This window comes from Pelobates fuscus, chromosome 4 (assembly GCF_036172605.1).
Source record: "Pelobates fuscus isolate aPelFus1 chromosome 4, aPelFus1.pri, whole genome shotgun sequence".
NCBI lineage: Eukaryota > Metazoa > Chordata > Amphibia > Anura > Pelobatidae > Pelobates > Pelobates fuscus.
In genome coordinates this window covers 136,090,156-136,112,086 of record NC_086320.1, presented here as the reverse complement: position 1 = coordinate 136,112,086, position 21,931 = coordinate 136,090,156, and the positions used below count along the sequence as shown (strand labels likewise).

The 21,931-nt window shown below is 40.1% G+C and overlaps 1 protein-coding gene across 1 annotated transcript in view; it reads left to right on the top strand.

Moving 5' to 3' along the window:
* The first annotated feature begins 2,373 nt into the window (after window positions 1-2,373).
* Window positions 2,374-21,931, top strand: part of NETO1 (neuropilin and tolloid like 1) — a 196,329-nt gene continuing 176,771 nt past the window's right edge. The window contains exons 1-5 of the mRNA XM_063451616.1: window positions 2,374-2,415; window positions 2,926-3,926; window positions 5,525-5,578; window positions 5,761-5,898; window positions 19,444-19,692. Of these exons, the coding sequence (XP_063307686.1) occupies window positions 3,899-3,926; window positions 5,525-5,578; window positions 5,761-5,898; window positions 19,444-19,692 (469 nt within the window). The 5' untranslated portion in view covers window positions 2,374-2,415; window positions 2,926-3,898. The remainder of the gene's footprint in view (window positions 2,416-2,925; window positions 3,927-5,524; window positions 5,579-5,760; window positions 5,899-19,443; window positions 19,693-21,931) is intronic.

The following is a 21,931-nucleotide window of genomic DNA, read 5'->3' as shown; positions in this document are numbered from 1 at the left end:
GATAACTAAAAACAGTCACCTGTATATTGATGAAACACACTCCTTTTTTTAGAAAGATCATACAGGTGCACATTTAAAACCTTTTTAAATGCTCATGCCATGTATTAAAAAGCAGTCATTCCACAGCGTTTAGTATGGTTAAAGGGAATAGGTAATACATAGTCAAAGGTAGCATTTTGTTCACTCTTCTGTCTGAGACCCAGAGATCTTCCCTTAAAGTAATCGTGTGCACAATTACATAATATTCTATTCTGTCTTGCAGTGTGTCATTTGTTTATCACTGTCTAAGTTACATTATTTCAAGTGTCCTATAGAATATAGTGTTTCTGTAATCACAGACAATGAACTAATTGGACAAAATAGGCATTGTCAATAAAGATTGCTGTGTTTTTGTTGTACTTTCAAAGCTCTGGTGCAGCAGTAAGATCTGATTTGCCTAAATTAAGAACTATCTGCATGGTCTTCTATAAAGTGCGAATTTACTTTTCAGATTTATGAAGAAGGAAAGATTTTACTCTGAAGCTGAAGTCTTTGCAGTTCACACGAGTCGAAAAAAAACTGGAAGTACTTGGTTGAAGCACTTTTGGCACTGATTACAACGTCAAGTCTTTTGGGGTATGATGCGACAAGCATTGCTTATGTGTGGCTTCTGTCATTCATGCCTGCAGGTCCTCTCAAGCTTTGTCGGTAGAGAGACATTTTCAGGTCTCTCCAGAGATGTTTAATTGGGTTCAAATCCAGCCTCTGGCTGGGTCAATCAAGGACAATTATGGAAGTTGTCCCTCAGTCACTCTTGCATTATTTTGTTAGTATGCTTAGGGTCATTGTCCTTTTAGAAGGTGAACCTTTGGCCCAGACTGATGTCCTGAGCGCTTTTAGACAGGTTTTTATATTAAGGATATCTCTGTATTTTGCTGCGTTCAGTTTTCCCTCAACCCTTGCCAGTCTCCCAGTCGCAGCTGATGAGAAAAACTCCAAAGTATAATGCTACCACCGCCATGCATCACTTCACTGTTGTGATGGTATTGCATCGGTGGTGCCTGGATTCATCCAGACATGACGCTTTGTACTGAAACCAAACAAATTAAATCAGACCTGAGAATCTTGTTTCCCCCATTCTGGAATCCTATAGGTGCTTTTTGTTTAGCAAATTTCAAGCAAGCTTTCATGTGTCTTGTGTGTTGTGAGTCGAGATGAGTAGAGGCTTCCATCTGGCCAGATTGATGGAGTGTTGCAGTGATGGTTGTCCTGTCACAACTTTGTCTCACCTAGAGTGACCATTGAGTTCTTGGTAGATCCCTAATGAATTGCAGTGGTGGATGTCCTTCCACAAATTTAGCTCAACCAGATTGACCATTGGGTTCTTGGTCACCTCTCTTCCCACTTTTCCCCATTTACTCAGTTATACTGGAAGACCAGCTCTAGGAATAATCCTGGTTGTTCCAAACTACTTGCATTTAAAAAGACTTAGAGTGCATGAATGTCTTGGTGGCTTAACCAGCACGTGGGACCTCAAGGAACCTAAATCACAGGTAACACGCTATTGCATGAAATATGTATATAGATGTGGGAAACATGGTCAGGAGAAAATAAAAGCAACACATCTCTTTATGAATATTCTGTAATGCATTATCTGCAACCAGACAATCTGTGTCTACATTGGCAATACATCTCTGCATGAATATACTGTATTACTAGGTTACCTGTAATGTAGGGTTCCTTGGGGTCCCATGACTAGGTTAGTCCACTTTGGCTATATACATACCATCTATTTGTACTACAACATAAAATAAAAGGCAGATCAGAACATAAATATATATATATATATATATATATATATATATATATATATATATATATAATACTCATACACATTAAAAGGGGATACTAAATTATCATATCATCAAAAGTGTCTATATATTAACTATTTTAGTGACAGAAATGTGAAGTGGTCATATATTAACTCTTCCACACCCATAGAGATGATGTATTGTGGTGATTCATGTGGGACCAAAAAGGTTAGTGCATACATATATAAGAATATACGAGGATAGGGAATGCTTTATTTGCAGGTAATGATAAAAGAATGATAAAATAGAGCAGATATGATTATATATGCTTAAAAAGTGTAGACTTGCTTTTTATTGATTGTAAGGGACATTAAAGGAACTGCCTGTTTTTTTTTTTAGGAAAAACAGGATTAAGTATTTTACATGCAGGGGAGATAAGCAGGCATGATTTATTGACCTTTCAGGACTTTCTGCAGCCACATTCAGCCTTCTTCCCCCTCCCTCCTCACAGAGCCTCACACAGCCTGCATGCTCAGCCTCCCTCCCTCCCTCCTCATACAACCTCACACTGCTTGTGTGCGCTCGGAGAGATGTGGAAATACATCTTTACAGAAAACCAACTTTAGTAAGACGCCTCCCTTTGTACTTCTTGTTTTTTAAAGAGCTGCTATTTAATCTGAGCATGCACTTTACTCAAGTTCCATCAATTTGTAGCCGCACTAGGTAATCCCTAGCCTCCAGATTCCATGGACTAAAAGTCTCATCACACTCATCCAGATGCAAGTCACATCCTCAAGAGTAGCAGAGGTTATCTGAGTGATGCAGTTGCAGGATACAGTGCCTTCTGAGAATACGGGAGGTTGCAGCGCCCCTCAGTGTCAGGCTGTGTCAGTACTCTGCAGGTGTTTGTAAAGAATGGGACTGTTGTTGCAGGGTGATCGACCACTAAGGCAAACTCACTGTGCCCCTCTGAGGGAAGGCGATGCCTTGTGACTTCAAGTCACATACTATTGATTTATTAAACGCATTTCCACACTCCGATCTCCACTAGACTGTTATATCTTTCTAAAAAAATATAAAATAAAATAGACACTCATATACCATTATTTTTATTTCTTTATTTTTACTCTTTCAGTTGAAAGCGAATGAGGAGCTCTGTGTGCACATCGCCAGGATTGGTCTGAGTGCAAAGAATTGCATCTGTCCGTGGGATTAACTGCTAAAGTTTCATTGTCCTGTGAGTATTTAGAGAGTTGTTGAAGAGCTGAGACTGGGCATCTAGTAGAATCCTCGCTGGCTCTGTCACTCCAGAGATTTAAAGGGATGGTTTGTCTCTCCGCTCTCTCCACCTAGGGTATCATTCTATGGAGAACAGGTCTGGGGCTCTCCATAGGAGACAAATCCTTCACACCTATAACAGCAGTCTTCCCTGTCTCTTATTACTATGCAACCAAAACGGCGTTTGCAACATGGATCTGTTCCATTGTGATGGATTTTTCTCTTTTAATGCGGATTTCATCTGAGAAATATCACTAAATCCCTGTTTTTGTAAAGCTTCTCTTCAGAAGATTGCAAAGGTGGAGCGACCAGAAGGAGCAGATGACGGACCAATTAATCCTCTCAATGCATGGAAACAAGCAGGAGACCCAGGAAACGCTGATATGTAAAGCAGGTGGAGGCTCCTATTGGGGTTTTTTCCTTCTCTGAAACTCATGATAATCAGCTTCCCTGCTGTGGTTACTTTTTTTCTGATTTCCTGTGATCTCTAGGACTATTGACAATGGTTGTGGTAAAGTGACCTACTGGTTCCTTCATGGTGTCGGAGATCTATTGCAGCACTCCAGGGTCCAGGATTGGAGATGTGGTGGTGGTGATGATGGTGATAATGATGATCTAGAGAGCTATGTGTTTGAATGCAGTGAATATAAATACATTGATTTGTATATCATGTAGCTCATGGTGATTACTTGAGTCATTTAAAGAGGAAGTGGCAATTCCTGCTGTGTATATATATTTTTTTCTAATCCACCCTATTCCCCCGCACTGGAAGTCCTCCTGTATCTAAATGGAATTAGTGGAGATCGAAGCCCCTTGTGTAAGGAACAGACATGATCCATGGGAGCAGTTTGTTTCACAGTGAGTACAGTCTCCTCTCCAGCTGCGGTTACCATGAGCATTATCAACTGCACCCCTCACCTCTCCCCCCCATGTCTCGTTTCTTCTAAACGCTTTGGCTGATCTGGTGCAAAACGTTTTAAGAACGAACCCCCTGAACGAACCCCTGAACGTGCTTTCCGGGCAGCTATTCTGAATTTAGAATGTTAATGATTAGTGATTTGAAATGCGATTCACTATGGTGTTAGAAGGGGATCTGGGCATGTGTTTTGCTTAGCAAAATTACAATTCTGTAGATGTAACAGAACTCCTTGCCTATGCTTGAGATGTGGCGTGTGTTGATGGTGCTGTGGTGATCTGAGGTATAACAGTGTCCTTTCTTTTCTGCAGTGATTAGTAAATGCTACACACAGCAAAAGTGCCTTATAATGTGATAAAGCGTTTTATGACACTGGAATAAATGATTCAATTTTGCATACTTAGGAGCTGCAGCTGAATATTATTCATAGCCCTCACTAGCATTGCTTGGTGGTGAAATATATGATACAGTACACAGTGCATTTGCTCACACTTCTCTATATGATGCTTAGTGTTTTGCTCAGAACTGCATTAAATATGCCACAGCCGTCAGTGTCACTATATGAAAAATTCAAAGGCCCTTTAACATGTGGGTATTGAGAAGGTTCATTTCCATAACTCATTAAGGACCAAGGACAGCTACGCCTGTGTGTCAAATTATTGGTCTTTTGATGCTGCTGTTTGTCTGTGTTCTCTGTAATCACTGTTTTTCTATTCCAACCCTTTCATTTGTCTATTTAACTAAAACAGCTTAAGGCAAACCAAAAGAGATTCAAATAAAAAAGTATGTCTAATGTAGAACAGGCCTGTCCAGAGAGGATTTCTTTTTAAGCTCCTTTCTTCTTGCAGTTTTTTTAAGCTTTCTCCACAATTTTATGACTTTTATCACTTGACAAATGAAGTGTAACAAAGCTAACAATTATTATGCAGTATGTATGTTTTTATTCATCTTGTGTATGTGTATATATTTATACACACACACACAGACTGACACATGCACACTCACACACACACACACTCTCTCACACACACACACACACACACTCACACACACACACACACACACGTGAGCATTACAAATGTGCATTACAAATATTTATTTATGCTTCTGTTCTTTTTTTTTTATTACAAATTATTGGAAGAAATGTTCATAAAGTGTTGTCACATTGCAATTATTTTATTTGGGCTATTGTTTTCTAAATAGTAAAATGCCACTTTTTTCATCCAAACTCAGACTGTCAACGATAATGTTGTTTTTTTATACCAGGACTTAGACAGAGCATGCACTATCTTATCTTGTCAGTGAGTCATGGGCATATAAGCATTGTCTGGCAGATCAGACATATTCTATAGATCTGGTTACAGCGATAAAACCCGTAAACAGCTGTGTGAAATTAGAATGTATGAACTTGAATACTGGTATTTATATGCCTATGGACACCATGTTATTAAGTGATCATGACCACTGCAGCTAGTATTATGTCTAGTCTCATCAAAGTAACAAATGCATCTCAGAAACAAAGTGTCTTCTTTCGTTTCAGTTGTAACAAGTCTAATTATTCTACATGTGTCTTGGGCAACAAAAAAAGGAGGAGGTAAGTAATGTGATTTATATAAAGGTTGTTTCATAATTTACCAATATTACACGCCAAATAGTGTCTATATCCCATAAATAAGGAACCCTAATTTTAAATATGTAAAATCATTAAACTTTGTAAACGCTATTTAATGTCCTTACTAAAGCAGATTCATTTGACGTGATATTATTTTTTTTCAGTCAGACAAAACAGTTCAGAAGGGCACAAATCAGTAGAGTGTGGATCTTGGACAAAGAATATAGATGGAGGGATTTTTACTTCTCCAAATTATCCCAACAAATACCCTCCTGACAGGGAGTGTATCTACATAATAGAAGGTAAATTGATGTTTCAAGCTCGTTGGTATTGTTTTTCTCTGCAATATGCCATTTGCCATAACCTCAAACCTTCAGGTTTGTTTGCGAACACAATTAAAACTCATTATTTCAAATAAACAAATATGACATAGTTATACCTTAGAGGAAAGTAATGAATTAATTAATTAATTTAAATATATATTTGACATATGTCTACTGGTGTTAATGAATAGCTATTATATAGAGCCCCTATAAATTATTATTTGGGCTAGTAAAATATTTCTATACACCGTGCCCACAGCCGAAAACAATGCATGACCAGACTAAGCGCTAGGATCTTTTTTTTTATTTGTTTCATTTTACAGTTTCATTTGACTAATTGAACTCTGAATTTATGTCTATATTCATTTGAATCAATATTGTCAATTCTATTTACCCTTCCCAGAGATGTTTGTAGCTTCTGAAGGGGAGGAGCCAAGAAAAGAACATGCTTTCATTTATCAAAGGCTTTTAGCCTCTGATCTCCGGAGGGCTATAAACCATTCTACATTAAATATGTCTATGGTACATTTGGCATTATTATTAGTTAAATAGAAAACATATGCAGTGAGAAATCTCAAAATGTGGGGCCAGTTCTCAAAACAATATAAGGATTTTCTCCACAGGAAATCTAATAATCCATCTTCAGTCTATCAGTCTATAAGTAGGTCTGCTTGTTTAGCCATTTATGATTGTAAAAACATAGCAAGCAGTAACAGACATGAAAGTTATCTACAAATCTGATGTTCAGTACGGTCCTGGATTTTAGGCCAAAAACAAATGTGCTTTATTTGTGAATGGGATAGTAAGAATGATGAATGATAAATTTAGTGATACAGTTCTACACTACAATGTAGTTTGTATTTACAAAATGAACCAAACCACTAACCTTATTTTCATAGGATTTGTTTGAAACATAAAAACAGCTGGCAGATATAAAGATAAAACATAAATTTTGTGTGTAGATTGCTGTTTAGGGATATCTTAAATTGAAACGATGTGCATGTTAACTGTAAATAGACATTTGTTTTAATTTGGAGTATATATGGTATACCTTATCGTACAATATTTCATGCATAGTCAGAAAATGTCAGTATTTGTGAATATGTGACAAAATAAACAAGTAAATGGGTGAATACTTTGTTAATAGACATTTGTAAGGGACCTCATCATTGCTGTTTATGTTGCTTGATGAAATGTCACCATAATATATAGAGATATGTGTAATACATGGCATTGCAGACTGCTATTGCAGCAGCAATGAATCTCTGCAAAGTGCTCTGTGTGCTTAGAAACTTTTCTCCTTCCTCTCCTCCCTGGCAGTTGGAATGAAACCATGAATTTTTACATCCTTAATTTCATTTTACATTGTTTTGCAAACAAAACCTACCATAAGAATACATATCAGTTACACATGTAATTTATTACTTGCAAGCACATACATATGAAAGAATACATACTTTAAACAACAATGGAATAAGTAAAAATTGTTTTTGCTGTTCCTAAGCCAATGAGCTAGCTTACAGCTGCAGTGTTTATTTTACAACTCTTAATTATAAGCAACTATGTGAACTGAACATGGAAAGTTGTTATGTTGCTTTGATTTTCCCTTTAAGAACTGACCCTTAATTAGTTACAATGGGTTTAATCGTTGAACTGCAAACTGTGGTGAATTGAAAACTGAATTGCAAAATTTTTGAAAAAAAATACTGATGTGGAAAAATCTGCAATTCATCTGCAGTAATAGCTTTACTGATTTAGCCTAAATTTTGCAAACTGGTTTTCAATTCATTATAATGTGAGGTTTAGTTATTAAGGGATCACTATAGGGTCAGGAACACAAACATGTATTCCTGACCCTATAGTGTTAAAACCACCATCTAGCCCCCCTGGGCCCCTCATGCCTCCATAAATATTGCAAATTCTTACTGTATTCAAGCCAGAAGCTGTAACTCTGCATGCTGTTTGCCTCAGAAAAACAATCTGTCTGCTGACATCATCAGAAGTGGTAGTCTGATCCAATCACAATGCTTCCCCATAGGATTGGCTGAGACTGACAAAGATGCAGATCAGGGGCAGAGCCAGCATGATTCAAACACAGCCCTGGCCAATCAGCATCTCCTCATAGAGATTAATTGAATCAATGAATCTCTATGAGGAAAGTTCAGTGTCTGTATGCAGAGGATGGAGACACTGAATGTTTGGTTGCATTTTAGGTAGCCATGACCCAGGAAGGATCTCTTACAGACATCTGAGGAGTGGCCAGTGAAGTTATCACTAGGCTGTAATGTAAACACTGCAATTTCTCTGAAAAGACAGTGTTTACAGCAAAAATGATGGAATGGAATGATTCTATACACCAGAACAAATTCAATAAGCTGTAGTTGTTCTGGTGATTATAGTGTCCATTTAACCCCTTAAGGACACATGACATGTCATGATTCCCTTTTATTCCAGAAGTTTGGTCCTTACGGGGATAAACTCCCTAGTCAAGAAATAGATAGTAGAATATATTCCAACTGAGAGGTTCAGCTATTTAACAGCAAAAATAGTTAGTGGATTTGAAGTTCCTAGGACTCTGAAAGCAATCCATATTCATTGGGCATATTACTCCATAAAATATTTGCATCATGTATTATTGTAAAAACTATTCGTTACCAAGGTGACGAAGAGCATATGCGATATACAGGATTTATATTGTTATTATTATCATTTATAAAGCAAAAACATGTTCCACAGTGCTTTACAATTATACATTGGGGATATAACTTGCATTGTACTAAGACCAAGTGCACGCTTAATATAAATTAACATGCATATTCACATGTTTTCTTAAATGGAATAATGGAATAGTCTGATATTTGTAGACACTCTATAAAAGAAATATGTAAGGAACAAGCATAGCGATGACTCAGTTGCATTCAAAGGAAAAGCTGAACATTTGTTTTGTTTATGTTTGAAGAACCCAACTGGCCCCATCTTATTTGAGATACAATAGGCTAACAGCTTCTGTTGAGGAGTCTACTTATAAAACTGTTTGGTTTCCCTGAGACATACTCTTTGATTATAGAAATATGGTTTAAAAAAAAATTGTAGAAAGAGGTCTGGATATACTCCCCCACAACGGATTGATTAATAAAACCAGCTGTGTAATCAGAAGAAAACTGATGGATTCTCATTAGTTAGGGGAAAATTGCTGGTTTATGTTAATCCTGTATTGTTAAGGTCCTTACATTTATCTGAGTTTTTTGTGTATATACATATAATTTTTATCATTTGCCAAGGTGAGTGTGTAAGGGTGTACATATGTTACTACCCTAACAAGGTTAATTTGCAAAAGTGCCAATTTCTATTGAAATCTCTACTTTTCATAAAATAAAATAAAAAGGACACCCTTTTCACACATAAGGCACTTCAGCAAGCTATACACTTATAGAGTTATGTTCAGACAGTTGTTTAGTTTCCTATTTATTTTGTTTGTCCCAGTTTGATTGGATGGGCCTGTGGCTCACATTTATATGCAAGTAATTTTAATTCAACATGTTAAACGTGGCTCTGATTTTAGAAAAGCATGTTGACCAGTGTATATATTGTAATGTTGAGTCTGCTAATCAATATCAACTATAGTCCATTGTGGCTTGATTCTTTGTGTGATAATTATTCTTTATTATTGTGTCTTCTCATTTTCCTCTTTAATGCCTACTGTAGAGGATTTAAATTTAGCAATTCAGAATTCATTTTGCTACAATTTGGATTTTATTGTAAAAGCCCCATTTTGTACAAAGGAAATATATAGAGCAACAACTAATTGACAGGTGATGTATATAAGCGATGAAGAGAAAATACAAGAGTGGTATTCCTCCTGTCCATTGCGTCGGCCGGTGGGCGAGACTGATCCCGCCCACCGTCCGAGGAGACCTAATGCGCATGCGCGGCAATGCCGCGCATGCGCTTTACGTCTCCCCATAGGAAAGCATTGAAAAATAATTTCAATGCTTTCCTATGGGGTTTTGAGCGACGCTGGAGGTCCTCACACAGCGTGAGGATGTCCAGCGACGCTCCTCACGCTGTGGAAGTGACGTCCAGGAAGTGACGTCCAGGAAGTGACGTCTAGTGGCTGTCTAGTAGACAGCCACTAGAGGTGGAGTTAACCCTGCAATGTCACCATGCAGCTTCATGAGTCACCATGCAGCTTCATGAGCGACATAGTCAAGTGGCCACTGGTGCTTCGGTAGTGATCCCAGTGGGGACCGGGATATCCTCCACCGGTCCAGAGGGGGGGTGACAGGGCACCAAGGAGGTCGTTTCAGGATGCTCGGTCCCAGGCGGGAGATCGGCCGCCTCTCCCAGGCTGGAGGCCTGCTATCTCGGTGAGTCACAAGGCCAGACTGCTGATTATGCTTGTGCAAGCGGTAATTTCAGGATTCTTAATGTTTCCTCCGTGAGAGATGCGTTCTGTGCTTGGTTTAGAGCTTTTTGCGGCTTAGTGGTCGTTGATATAGCAGGTTTAATGCTTATTTTTGCAGGAGCTCCAGGCAAACACGTCTGACCTGCTTGAGAGTCAGGCCCCGCCCCCATCCTTGACTTTTGGCTTGCTTTCTCGTTATGTCTCTTTCTTTGTCCCTGACCTCGGCTAGTATTTTGACCATTCTTTTTTTACATTAAGTCCGGCCATTCTAAGGCCCAGTATGCGTTATCCTTGTTTATTGTGTGTTACATAGTTCTGCGTGTTGGGTCATATAGTAAGCGGGACATGGACCCTGCAGAATTATGTCAACACATGTTGGTTTGCGAAAGGAGGCTGGAGGACAATGATCACCGCATGGATCCATTTGGCCAGGCTTTCCAAACGCTCTTAGCTTGTACGGCTCATCTTCAGCTTGAAGATCCACCATCAGGTCCACCCACTCCTATTGTATATAAGGCACCTGCTATCTCCCTATCACCACCTCCTCATTTTGGAGGTGATGCACAAGAATGTAGGGGATTTATTAATCAAATCGAATATCATTTTGAGGTCTTGTCTGGGTCTTTCCCCTCTGATAGAGCTAAAATTGTTTACTTGATGAATCAATTAACGGGTAAAGACTTAACTTGGGCCAGTCCATTATGGGAGAGTAACAAATCTATTGCTTTTATGATTACAAGGAATTCCTTACTGAATTTAAATTAACATTTAAACCATTAGGGAAAGAAAAGAACGCTGCCAAAGCCCTAATGCGTATTAAGCAAGGTAACCGCTGTTTTGCAGATTACTCTATTGAATTCCGTACTCTGGCTTCTGAAGTAGACTGGACTAATAGTGGGTTAATCACTGCATTTTCGGAATGGTTATCCAATGCTATTCTTGATGAAACTGCAGATAAAGAATTACCTGTAAAGTTTTACATCACTTATATGATGCATATTGACATTCGACTCAGGGATAGGGAGAGAACTTGCACCTCGCTTCTCAACTCCTGTTTTGCCTACCCCTTCTTTGCCTTCTGAATCTGAACCTATGCAACTAGAGATTCTGAAATTCTCAGAGGCAGAGAAACAATATAGGAGAAATGAGGGCCTCTGCTTATACTGTTGTAAGAAGGGACACCTAAGGAATAATTGTCCGATACGTCCAGAAAACTTGCTCACCTAAGAACCGTCTGGGGACCGACCTTAGGCGTGATGTACATGTCCCCTGGTATGCATTTAAAGTAGATTTCTCCTTTGTCTAACTGCTCAGTATAATCAAATCAGTTTTACTTGTGACGCCTTGATTGATTCAGGCTCTGCAGAAAACTTTATTGATGTACAGTTCGCTAGCAAACACCTCTTATCTCTCAAGGAGAAATCCACACCTTTGGCCATTGAGGCCATAGATGGTAGACCACTTTCTCAACCACTTATTACTCATGAAACATTTCCTATCACTGTTATTATAGGGGCTTTGCACAAAGTTTGTATCACCTTCCAGATAATTTCTTCCCCTTCTTGTCCTATTACCCTTGGTTTCCCATGGCTTATGAAGCATAATCCTCGTCTTGATTGGGTCAAAGGAGAAATACTGAGATGGGGAAAGGAATGTAGAGAAAAGTGTATGGTTCCCGTAACTAGGAGATTGGATACCGTTAATCTGAGATTAATACTGAGATTCCTGTACATTATATGGAGGTTAAAGAAGTATTTAATAAGGTTCATACTGATACTTTACCTTCTCACTGATCTTATGATTGCTCTATAAATTTGTTACTTGGTACTATACACCCTAAAGGAGAGGTATATACTTTATCACCTCAGGAAAGTAAAATCATGGAGGACTACAAAAAAGAGTCCTTACAGAAAGGCCACATACGTAGATCTTCTTCTCCTGCAGGAGCAAGTTTCTTTTTTGTATCAAAGAAAGGAGATCTGCATCCGTGTATTGATTATAGGGCATTAAACAAATATGTTTAGGACGAACTTATGAATGGGGACCACACTATAACTGTGGCTGGTGGTGGTCGTTCATTTTACACCACACTGTAATGTGCAGGAAAAAAACATATGTTTACAACCTTTGGTAGCCAGCATGGCTTCAAGTAGCAAATAACAGCTTGTTGGACTGACAGTTGGATCTAGTCTGTTAGGAAATGTTAAAAGATTATGTAGCTGAGTCCATAAACCAACACTGTTTGACCATCTAATCTGGGATAAGTAAAAAAGAAATAGCAAAGTGTACCTTATTGTCCCAACAGCTGTTACAAGTCTTTGTATCCTCTGGTATTCTTTCTCGTTAGGATTAAGATGCTAGCTGTGAATTTATCCCATGTGTCCTAATACAATCTGATTTAGTCCAAGAGTGGATCTTCTGCTAGTTAGATTCCATGTCCTTGATCTTGTAGATATTGCATTAAAATGCAATAAATCAACAAATAATTATATATCTAAATTATAAATATATTTTTGGAATTTTCATTATAAGATGGATTTGTGAAAGATGACAAAATTCCAAATAGATTTTGACCCTGGCTTGTGGCAGAGAAAGGGTCTAGTAAAAATAAATATATATATATATAACATGAGATAGAAATAGAATTAATAGAATTAATAGAATTTGTACTCGCATACTAGCCATTGGTGAGTGAGAATTCAGCACTTGCGATTAATTAACACCTGGTTAATGTGCCATGAACCCAGCAGATTTTAGTGACAAGTAACATTTACGGAATGGCTGGTAGTATACAACTAAATATTAAGCCCTGGATACACAATAGTAATAAATAGATACCAACAATGTATACAAAACATAGCCTTTATGAACGATAAATTAAATATACTATGCATCCAGACAGTTCTTCTAGTCCAACTATTAGTAGAAGCACAGCGTATCTCAGTACCAGCCTTATATAGAGCTATTTATCATTGAGCTGCAGGTGTGTATAGTTTCGGCTTTTGCAGTCTCATGGAATATAGTCATGTTCTATAAGGACAGGTCTACATTGAGATGATGATAGTACTTAGTTCTTTTCATTCTGATTTATGATGAACACTAACATATAAAAAAAAGATGTATTATTTCCACATTAATTTGTCAAGGTAAAAGTGCTTTTGAACTAGTCATTATTCAGTATAATTTATTGAATAGAATTCAATCATTATTCAATAAAAAGCAGAAACCAAAACACATTTTCTGTTGGTTGCTCTATTTTTACATGATATATAATAGTACACTCAAGTTTATCTTGGTCAACTAATCATAGACCCCTGTTATTGCTCTTGATTCACAATCATGTGATTCACAATAAAGTGAGTGCATATTTTATTTTAGGTATTAGTAATACTTATATTGAAATGTTATATTCTGAAGCATTTTGTAACGGATAAATGATACATACAACTAATAATGTACAAAAAATAGTTACACATGAACAAGGGGTGATGTTGCTCCTGTTAAGATAATCTTACATACCAAATGGACTAAGGTAATTACTTCAAATATTAAATTGCAATATTGTCACAAAGAAGAGTTGCTAACATTACACGTCACATTTATATGCATACACACTAAATGCAATCAGAGTCAGAATTCAAAAACAGTTAACCACAGAGTAAACAAGAGTCAAGTTGTACAGAGTGCAGTTGGTTTGACTGTAATAGGGAGATGAATTGAATGTTTAGAAGATCCCCTAAAAGGGGCAAGGTTTGAGGATTTCTCAAAATACAGGCGGATAAGCAGTCTGATTGGGCAAGAAATCAGTCAGCCCGAGTGATCAGTGTGAAAGTGTAACAAGCACACAGACAGAAGGGTTTGACTGAAAGGAGGCATTACAATGACGTATATCACTGGCTGTGGAGGGCTTTGTAGGTTAGTATGAGACATTTTTAAAGTTAATTCTAAATGTTACAGTAAGCACAGGGACAGTGGCGTACACACAACCCATGGGGCCCCGGTGCGACCCCTGCGACCGGGGTATGTACGCCAGTGCATGCAGATACACATACACTTAAAGGACCACTACAGACACCTAGATCAAATCAACTCAATGAAGTGGTCTGGGTGCCAGGTCCCTCTAGTTTTAACCCTGCAGCTGAAAACATAGCAGTTTCACAGAAACTGCTATGTTTCACTGAGGGTTAATCCAGCCTCTAGTGGCTGTCTCATTGACAGCCGCTAGAGGAGCTTCCGTGATTCTCACTGTGAAAATCACAGTGAGGAGAGGCTGAACGTCCATAGGAAAGCATTGAGTAATGCTTTCCTATGGGCGGTTTGAATGCGCGCGTGGCTCTTGCCACGCATGCGCATTCGGAGCTGAGAGGCGGATCGGGCGGAGAGATCCCCAGCGCCAAGGGAGTCTTTTGCTGGAGAAAGGTAAGTACTTAAGACACACAGACACTCTCGCGAACAGACGCATACACACTAGCTAACAGACACACACATTTACTGACAGACACACACTCAGTGACAGACACATACACACTCACTTACAAAACACACACTCACTAACAGACGCACACACACTAACACACTCAGTAACAGACACACTCAGTAATAGACACACACAGTAACACACTCACTGACACACTCTAACACACACACACTCTAACACTAACACACACTAACACACACACACACACACACACACACTCTAACACTAACACACACACACACACACACACACTAACACACACACACACACACACTAACACACACACACTCTAACACACACACACTCTAACACACACACACTCTAAAACTAAAATACACTCTAACACTAACACACACTCTAACACACACACGTTTTATTTTTAAAATGTAATCACCCCAGCCTCCTTACCTGTGGGAGTGCTGAGGGGATTCCCTGGGTTCTAGTGGTATTACCGGGCAGCAGTCTGGCGGGCGCGCGAGGGAGCACTCTCCTGTGAGTGCTTACTTTTCAGAAGCTGAAGAGGAAGCAATCAGGGGAGAGTGCTCCCTCGCGCGCCCGCCAGACTGCCCGCCGGGTGACACCAGGACCAGCCTTGGGGGGCCCTGAGGTGGCTGGCTCCTGGGCCCCCCAGGGGAAGAGGCTGGCCATAGTGGCATACATACCGGGTTGCAGTGCGGCCGGGCCCCCTGGTGGGCCGGGCCCGGTCGCAGCCGCGACCCCTGCGACCCCGGTATGTACGCCACTGCACAGGGATGACAAAGGGGAGAAGCTTGTGCTGGTTAAGGAAAAAATGGTTTGGATCAACAAGATTGGTGCTGAAGTAGTTGAGTCTGTTGACAAAAGCACAAGTTGTATCTTGAATTGCAGAGGACCTATGTATATGCCTTTAAGATATATTAACTGATTGGGGGGCGGGGCCGGACCGCCGAGCTGGACGGTCGCAGGCAGTAGGAGCTCCTGCTGCCTCAACTTTAAATATGCCGGAAAAACTCAATTTTAGCCAAGAAACGACCGACCACCACCACGCCTCAAAGCAGAGGGTTTGCTGGAGCCAGGGTGAGGCTGGCTTTTTAAGCTACAGTCCCCTGGAGGTGAAGACTGCGATACCCAGGCCTTCTCCCGCGGTGAGTGGAGCGGACGGCCGACGCACCACTATCCCGCCACACAGCACCCAGACTGGGGCTCGAATTTGAGCGGATCCGGCCCTGGTCCCCCCCCCCTATGGACCGGGGGGGTGATCCCGGTCCCCACCCGGGGGCATAGCAGCCGGAAAACACAGGCGCCGCGGACACGCTTGAGGGCCCGACCGCACCGCACAAGATGGCGACTGCCAAGTGCACTGAGGGCACTTAACAAGCACGGGCCCAAGAAGCCTGAGATGACGGAGGCCTCACTCTCCCGCAGCTAGCCAAGCGACATCTCACCTGACAGAGCAATAAATCGGAAGACAGACTGCAGCAGAGGCTTACTGGACACGGAGTAGCGGAGACACCAACCTGCAGGGACTTGGCTCCATACCCACGAGTCTGCCGCCAACCGAAGGGAGCCACACGCCAGAAAAAGCAAACCACCCAATGCCGATCCTGAAGATCGCTCCACCCGACTCCCAATAGTGGCAAGCCCATGCGACACATCTGGAGAGGTACCCCAGCCTGCAAGACTACCAACACTGGGTCGCGCTGAAGGGCTGAAACCAGCACTGGCCGATTACACGCTCACGGCAACCCATGAAGCAACAGACCCACCATGACAGCGATTCCTGAAGAATATGCCGCTATACGAACTCTTAAACGGACTGGGTGATATTATGATATAAGCTGTCTGTAGATAGCTGCCTGGCTTTAACATATGTAACGCTTACATGCTACTCTGACCACAGCATACTGTTTACACCTCACTCATCATAACATGTATCATGCTAGCGCTTAGGGCACCCTACCAGTGCAGAAACTGCTAGCCAGCCTGCACTCACACCTCGCCTGCAACAACTATGTTTTAGGCCATACTGTCTATTATGTGAACCCACAAGCTGCCTGTAATTATAACACGCACCCTTGCCTCCCCGGGTGAGTCACTAAGGAGCAATCCTGAATAAGCAACATCAGCACGCAGAACACAGCGCCTACACACGTGTACCGCATCTACTTGTTTAAATAATTCTACATATAACTTGTATATCCTGCCTGCATAACTCATATAACCAAACGACTTAATATTGTTGTACATCTTCTTATCAGAACGCGACCTTTTAAAAAAAAAAAAAATGTGCACATACAAACGCATACCCCAATGTACTTATTGTCTGACCAACACGAGGATTGCCTTTGGGGTACCCCGTGTAAAGCTGTAACATCTTATGCACTGCAAAAATAAAAAAAAATAAAAAAAAGATATATTAACTGATTAACTACTTTGAAAAAAAATTGTTTTACAGCATACACTTGTGGCGGCCACCCCAAGAGGAAGAGGGGTTTTGCCGCCAAGGATGTTCTTTCCCCCTATTCAGAGTGATACTATTATAAACCAGAGCACGATAATCCAAGAGCTACAAGAGCTAGTGATTATAGCAATCGGAAAGAACACCGTGGCTTGGTCCTTTAACCCCCTCTCTTCCCTCCTCTACATTACCCTTCCCTCTCCTTCACCGAGGTTGGGAACAGAGTTGAGGGTGACCAGATCTTTAAGGGCAGAGCTTTGAGGCACTTACATCTGTACTATGACCTTTGTGCTCCCTTTTACCCATTCCCTTTATCACTGGCCAACTCAGCTGAGTTGAGGTCCACAGGTCCATGAAACTAACAACATAACACAGGATACTGACCTAATTATGCAATCCACCCACTTCTAACTTACCACTCAACAATTCATATTCAAACTTTACACTCTGAAGTCCTTTACATCACAAAAACTCGATTTCCACCTTAACAGCACACAAAGGTCCCAATTACCAGGGTTAGGCAGAATGCCCCCAATGGAGCTCTGGCTAATGGACTTTTTGTCATTTTATTTCCATTCAATATTTGTCATCACTGCATATCTTTGTTGTGTCGCTGAGAGTGGACCCCCACTTTGTTACAACTATGTATTTTGTTCCACTGTTCTCTGCGTTGTAAATTTACTAAAACCAAAACAAAAAGAAATAAAAAAAAAAAAACTAAACAACAAACATGTCCATAAAAACATACCCATACATGTATCAACATGGTCTTTCCTTTATAAACATATTAGCAAACACACAATAATAGTGCAATATGTTTTAGAAATAAGTTAATTGCATTTACATAGCGAAAGCACACTCACACTTTTTAGCGCTTTTAAGAGCTCTGCTGTATTTAGCGTGGATAGCACAATCCCCATCTTAGGATATATATTCAGCAGTGATGATGGTATTTCTCCTAGAAGTAAAATGTGTGGAGACAAAGGTGGAGATATCCAATGATACAGTATGTATAATAAAGTGACTATACAAGGTAAAAGTAAGTATCCTACCTACATGGAGCAGAGTTTCAACTTGTTCTGGTATAGTGGATTTTTGTTGGTACAATCCTCATCTGGGATGTATGGAACCAGGATGCCAAAGTGTACAAAGTAAAATCCAATATAAATACAATTTTAAAGGATCAACTTTATTACAATTATAAAATCAATAAACAAACAAAACATTAAAATGCAGTATTAAAGCAATCCAAATAAGCTATATAACTACATTTTACGTGTTTGAACTTGGGATTTTATCAGAAGTGTGACACTTTATGCGTTTAATCTTGGGGTTTCATCAGAAGTGTGATACACTTTTTTTTATTTATTTTTTTATTTATGTCTGGTTGGCATAAAATCCAATAGAAATCATTTTTTACTCACCTTTTTTACAGTGCTTACTTTTCCTCCCCCACAGCATTATGGATGAGGCTTTGCTTCCTTTGGAGTCTGACTGCGATCCAGTGCTCCTCGTAGTGCATGTGCAGCGAGCACCGTGTACATAAAATATCCCCATTGGAAAGCATTGAATCAGTATTTTCCTCTGGGGTCTGCAGTCACATGACCGAGTTTTACATTGAAAAACAGTAATAAAGTTCTTTACTACATAGAAGAGGCATTTTGAGTATAAAGAAATTTCAGTAGAGTTTCATAGTTTACGTTTTGTTTTGCTTTGCAATGGAAATGAATGTAAGCATGCACATAAAAACTATTTATTATATATTTTTTGCTTAATAATTTATTTTCTTTGTAACCTTAAACATTTCGTGATAGTAGATTATTATATTAACACTGTATCTTTTGAATATGCTATGTGCTATAAAGATAAGTACTGTTGAAATAATGCAACTATAAGCACAATTATGCATGTGTAATTATTTTATGTAACAGGTAAAATTGGTGTTTTTTATATTGCTTCCAAAAAATAAATTGTCACATTTATAATTAGATAAAACAGAGCCTTTAGGAATGTTATTATTATTATTATTTTTTTTTTTATAATTTTGGAATATAAATATTTATATAATAAACACATTTTCCTATAATCTATAAAAAAAAATTAAAAAAAGCATTGCCCTACAGGTTTTTATTTGACTTTATAAGTACAGCTTACAGTTGCCAAACACACATTATGGGATGTTTCATAACTGGTTTTCTTTTCCAGCTTCCCCAAGACAATGCATTGAACTCCATTTTGATGATAAATATTCTATAGAGCCATCCTGGGAGTGTAAATTTGATCATATTGAAGTAAGAGATGGACCATTTGGCTTTTCTCCTATAATTGGGCGTTACTGTGGACAACAGAGCCCTCCTTTTATAAAATCAAGTGGAAGATTTCTGTGGATTAAATTTTTCGCTGATGGTGAACTAGAATCTATGGGGTTTTCTGCACAATACAACTTTACACCCGGTAAGATAATGTTTTTTATTTAAAGTTTTTACTTTTTCATTACCAAGTTCTATATTAAACTCACAGTTTCAAATAAAATATTACAAATGTATGTATATATGAAAACAAACAAAAATGTTTTTCAAAATAACGTTTGATACTTCAACCCCTGTATCACATGAACATGGCCAGCTGGAATTGATGATAAAGACTTGGACTTCACTAACAGGGTTCTTTGCTAAAGTTTTGGGATTTCAAAATGGAGTTCAAATTTAACTGGAAGCATATCTGACTTGGAAAATGTTTCTATTTGAGAGATTTTGGCCTTAAATCTGAAATGAATTTTTCATTCAAAATTAAATATTCACAACCCTTAAATGCCTGTAGACACATAATTGTAAGGTTCCTACTTCCTCCTCCATCCCCAAGAAAGAAAATGAAGATAGAGTGAACTTAAAGGAGCACTATAGGCACTTAGACCACTTCATCTCAATGAAGTGGTCTGGGTGAAGTGACTTATAGTTTTAGTCCTATAATGTAAAACATTGCCATTATGGAAATATGGGAATGTTTACATAACAGTGCTAAAAAGGGAATTGGGGCACACCTGAAACATGCATTTCTCAGCAGTGGTGCCATATTGTCTTCCTGACAGCCACTAAACTGTGCTTCGGCTGCCATAACTGAATTAGTCTAAATTTGTCAATTAATGCTTCTCATAGAGAGTATTTATTTATTTACATTATTTATTTGATTGGAGGATTGTGGCCCTTCTTGTCTTCAATGCTTCTCTGTGAGAAGCATTGAGTTGTATGACAAGACAGCAGCATGTTTGTTGACTTGTTAACTCTGGAAACAAGGTGAGTATAATATCATAGACTTAGATTTTTGGGGGTTGACAGAGGCCACTGTCATGGAAATACCTTGTAGTCTGCAAAAAAACTATGTTGTTTCCAGGACTATATGTTCCTGTAACGGACCGTTTTGCTCACCAGAGGTTAAAAACCGTTTAGGCGATATTCCCCTTTCCAGATACACCGACAGTTACTGTAAGCACCAATCTCCCGAACTGAAAACATATGAACCCTGAAAATATCTGAACAGGAAAACCATATGAAAGGGTTACACTCCTGGCAGTCAGCTTACAATCCAATTCCCCCAATAACGAGACGACACTTCGTTTTGAGGGTTAAGCAGAATCTGACTGTACTGGCACATACAGCCTCTTTTATTCCCAATCCACAAACATAGTACTGCCCACAGGGTTTGACAGAACAACCAATCAATCCGTACAATACACACAGAGACTCCCACACAAAATCCTCCCCTCTGCCTGTGATATGGCACAAACCAGCCTTTCTGCAGGGAAAAAGAACAGGGGCCATAGTCTAAAGGGAGCAGGTGAGCAACCAGGCTTCTCCAGTGCACAGTGGCGAGGTTGGTTCCGCCACATTTCTCCCTTTACCATGCAGACTAACAGGGTATCTGACCTCCTGTCGGTCAGTGCCCTGGTTAGTCCAGCAACCCACACACAGAACACAATCAGTAGTACAGCCCACCCACAATAAAGAGTTACTACCCCTGGGGTAGTGGGTAGCTGGTCCATGTCCAGGAGCTCCACCTCGGCTCTGGGGTTTACTGGCGTTGCTGAGTGGGCAGAGACCAGCGGTACTGCCAGCGCTACCATAGGAGTAGCCTGGTTGGAGCCCAGTTGAGGGAATGGCGTAGTAGGCTCCTCACTCTGGACCTGGTACTGCTGCTGGAGGGCACGACAGGCTGTCTCCCCTTTTGATGAACATCCCTGCTGCCGGGGGACAGGACTGACCATTTCTAGCCCCTGTGAGGCCTGTGCAGAGATCACGGTCGCATGTGCACTGGTGTGGGGCTTATCATCTCCCCTTGGTGGGCTAGGCTGCCACTGGGGAGAGGGGGTAACCAGTTCATCTCCCTTACCCACTTTCTGCCGCTGGGGAGAGGGGATGACAAGCTCCTCTCCCTGACACTCTCTCTGCCGGTTGAGGGGGAGACCAACTGTCTCCCCTTTCAATATACTGTCCTGCTGCTGGGGGGCGAGACCGACTGCCTTCTCTGCTCAATCTGTGAGAATAGGGTCTCCCCTTTGGGAAAAAAGCTGCCGCTGGGGAGAGGTGGTCACCGACTCCTCTCCCTGGAACACTTTCAGCCGCTGGGGAGAGGGGGTAGCAGGCTCCTCTCCCTGGTACTCTCTCTGCTGGTGGCAGGACACTCTGCCGCTGGGGAG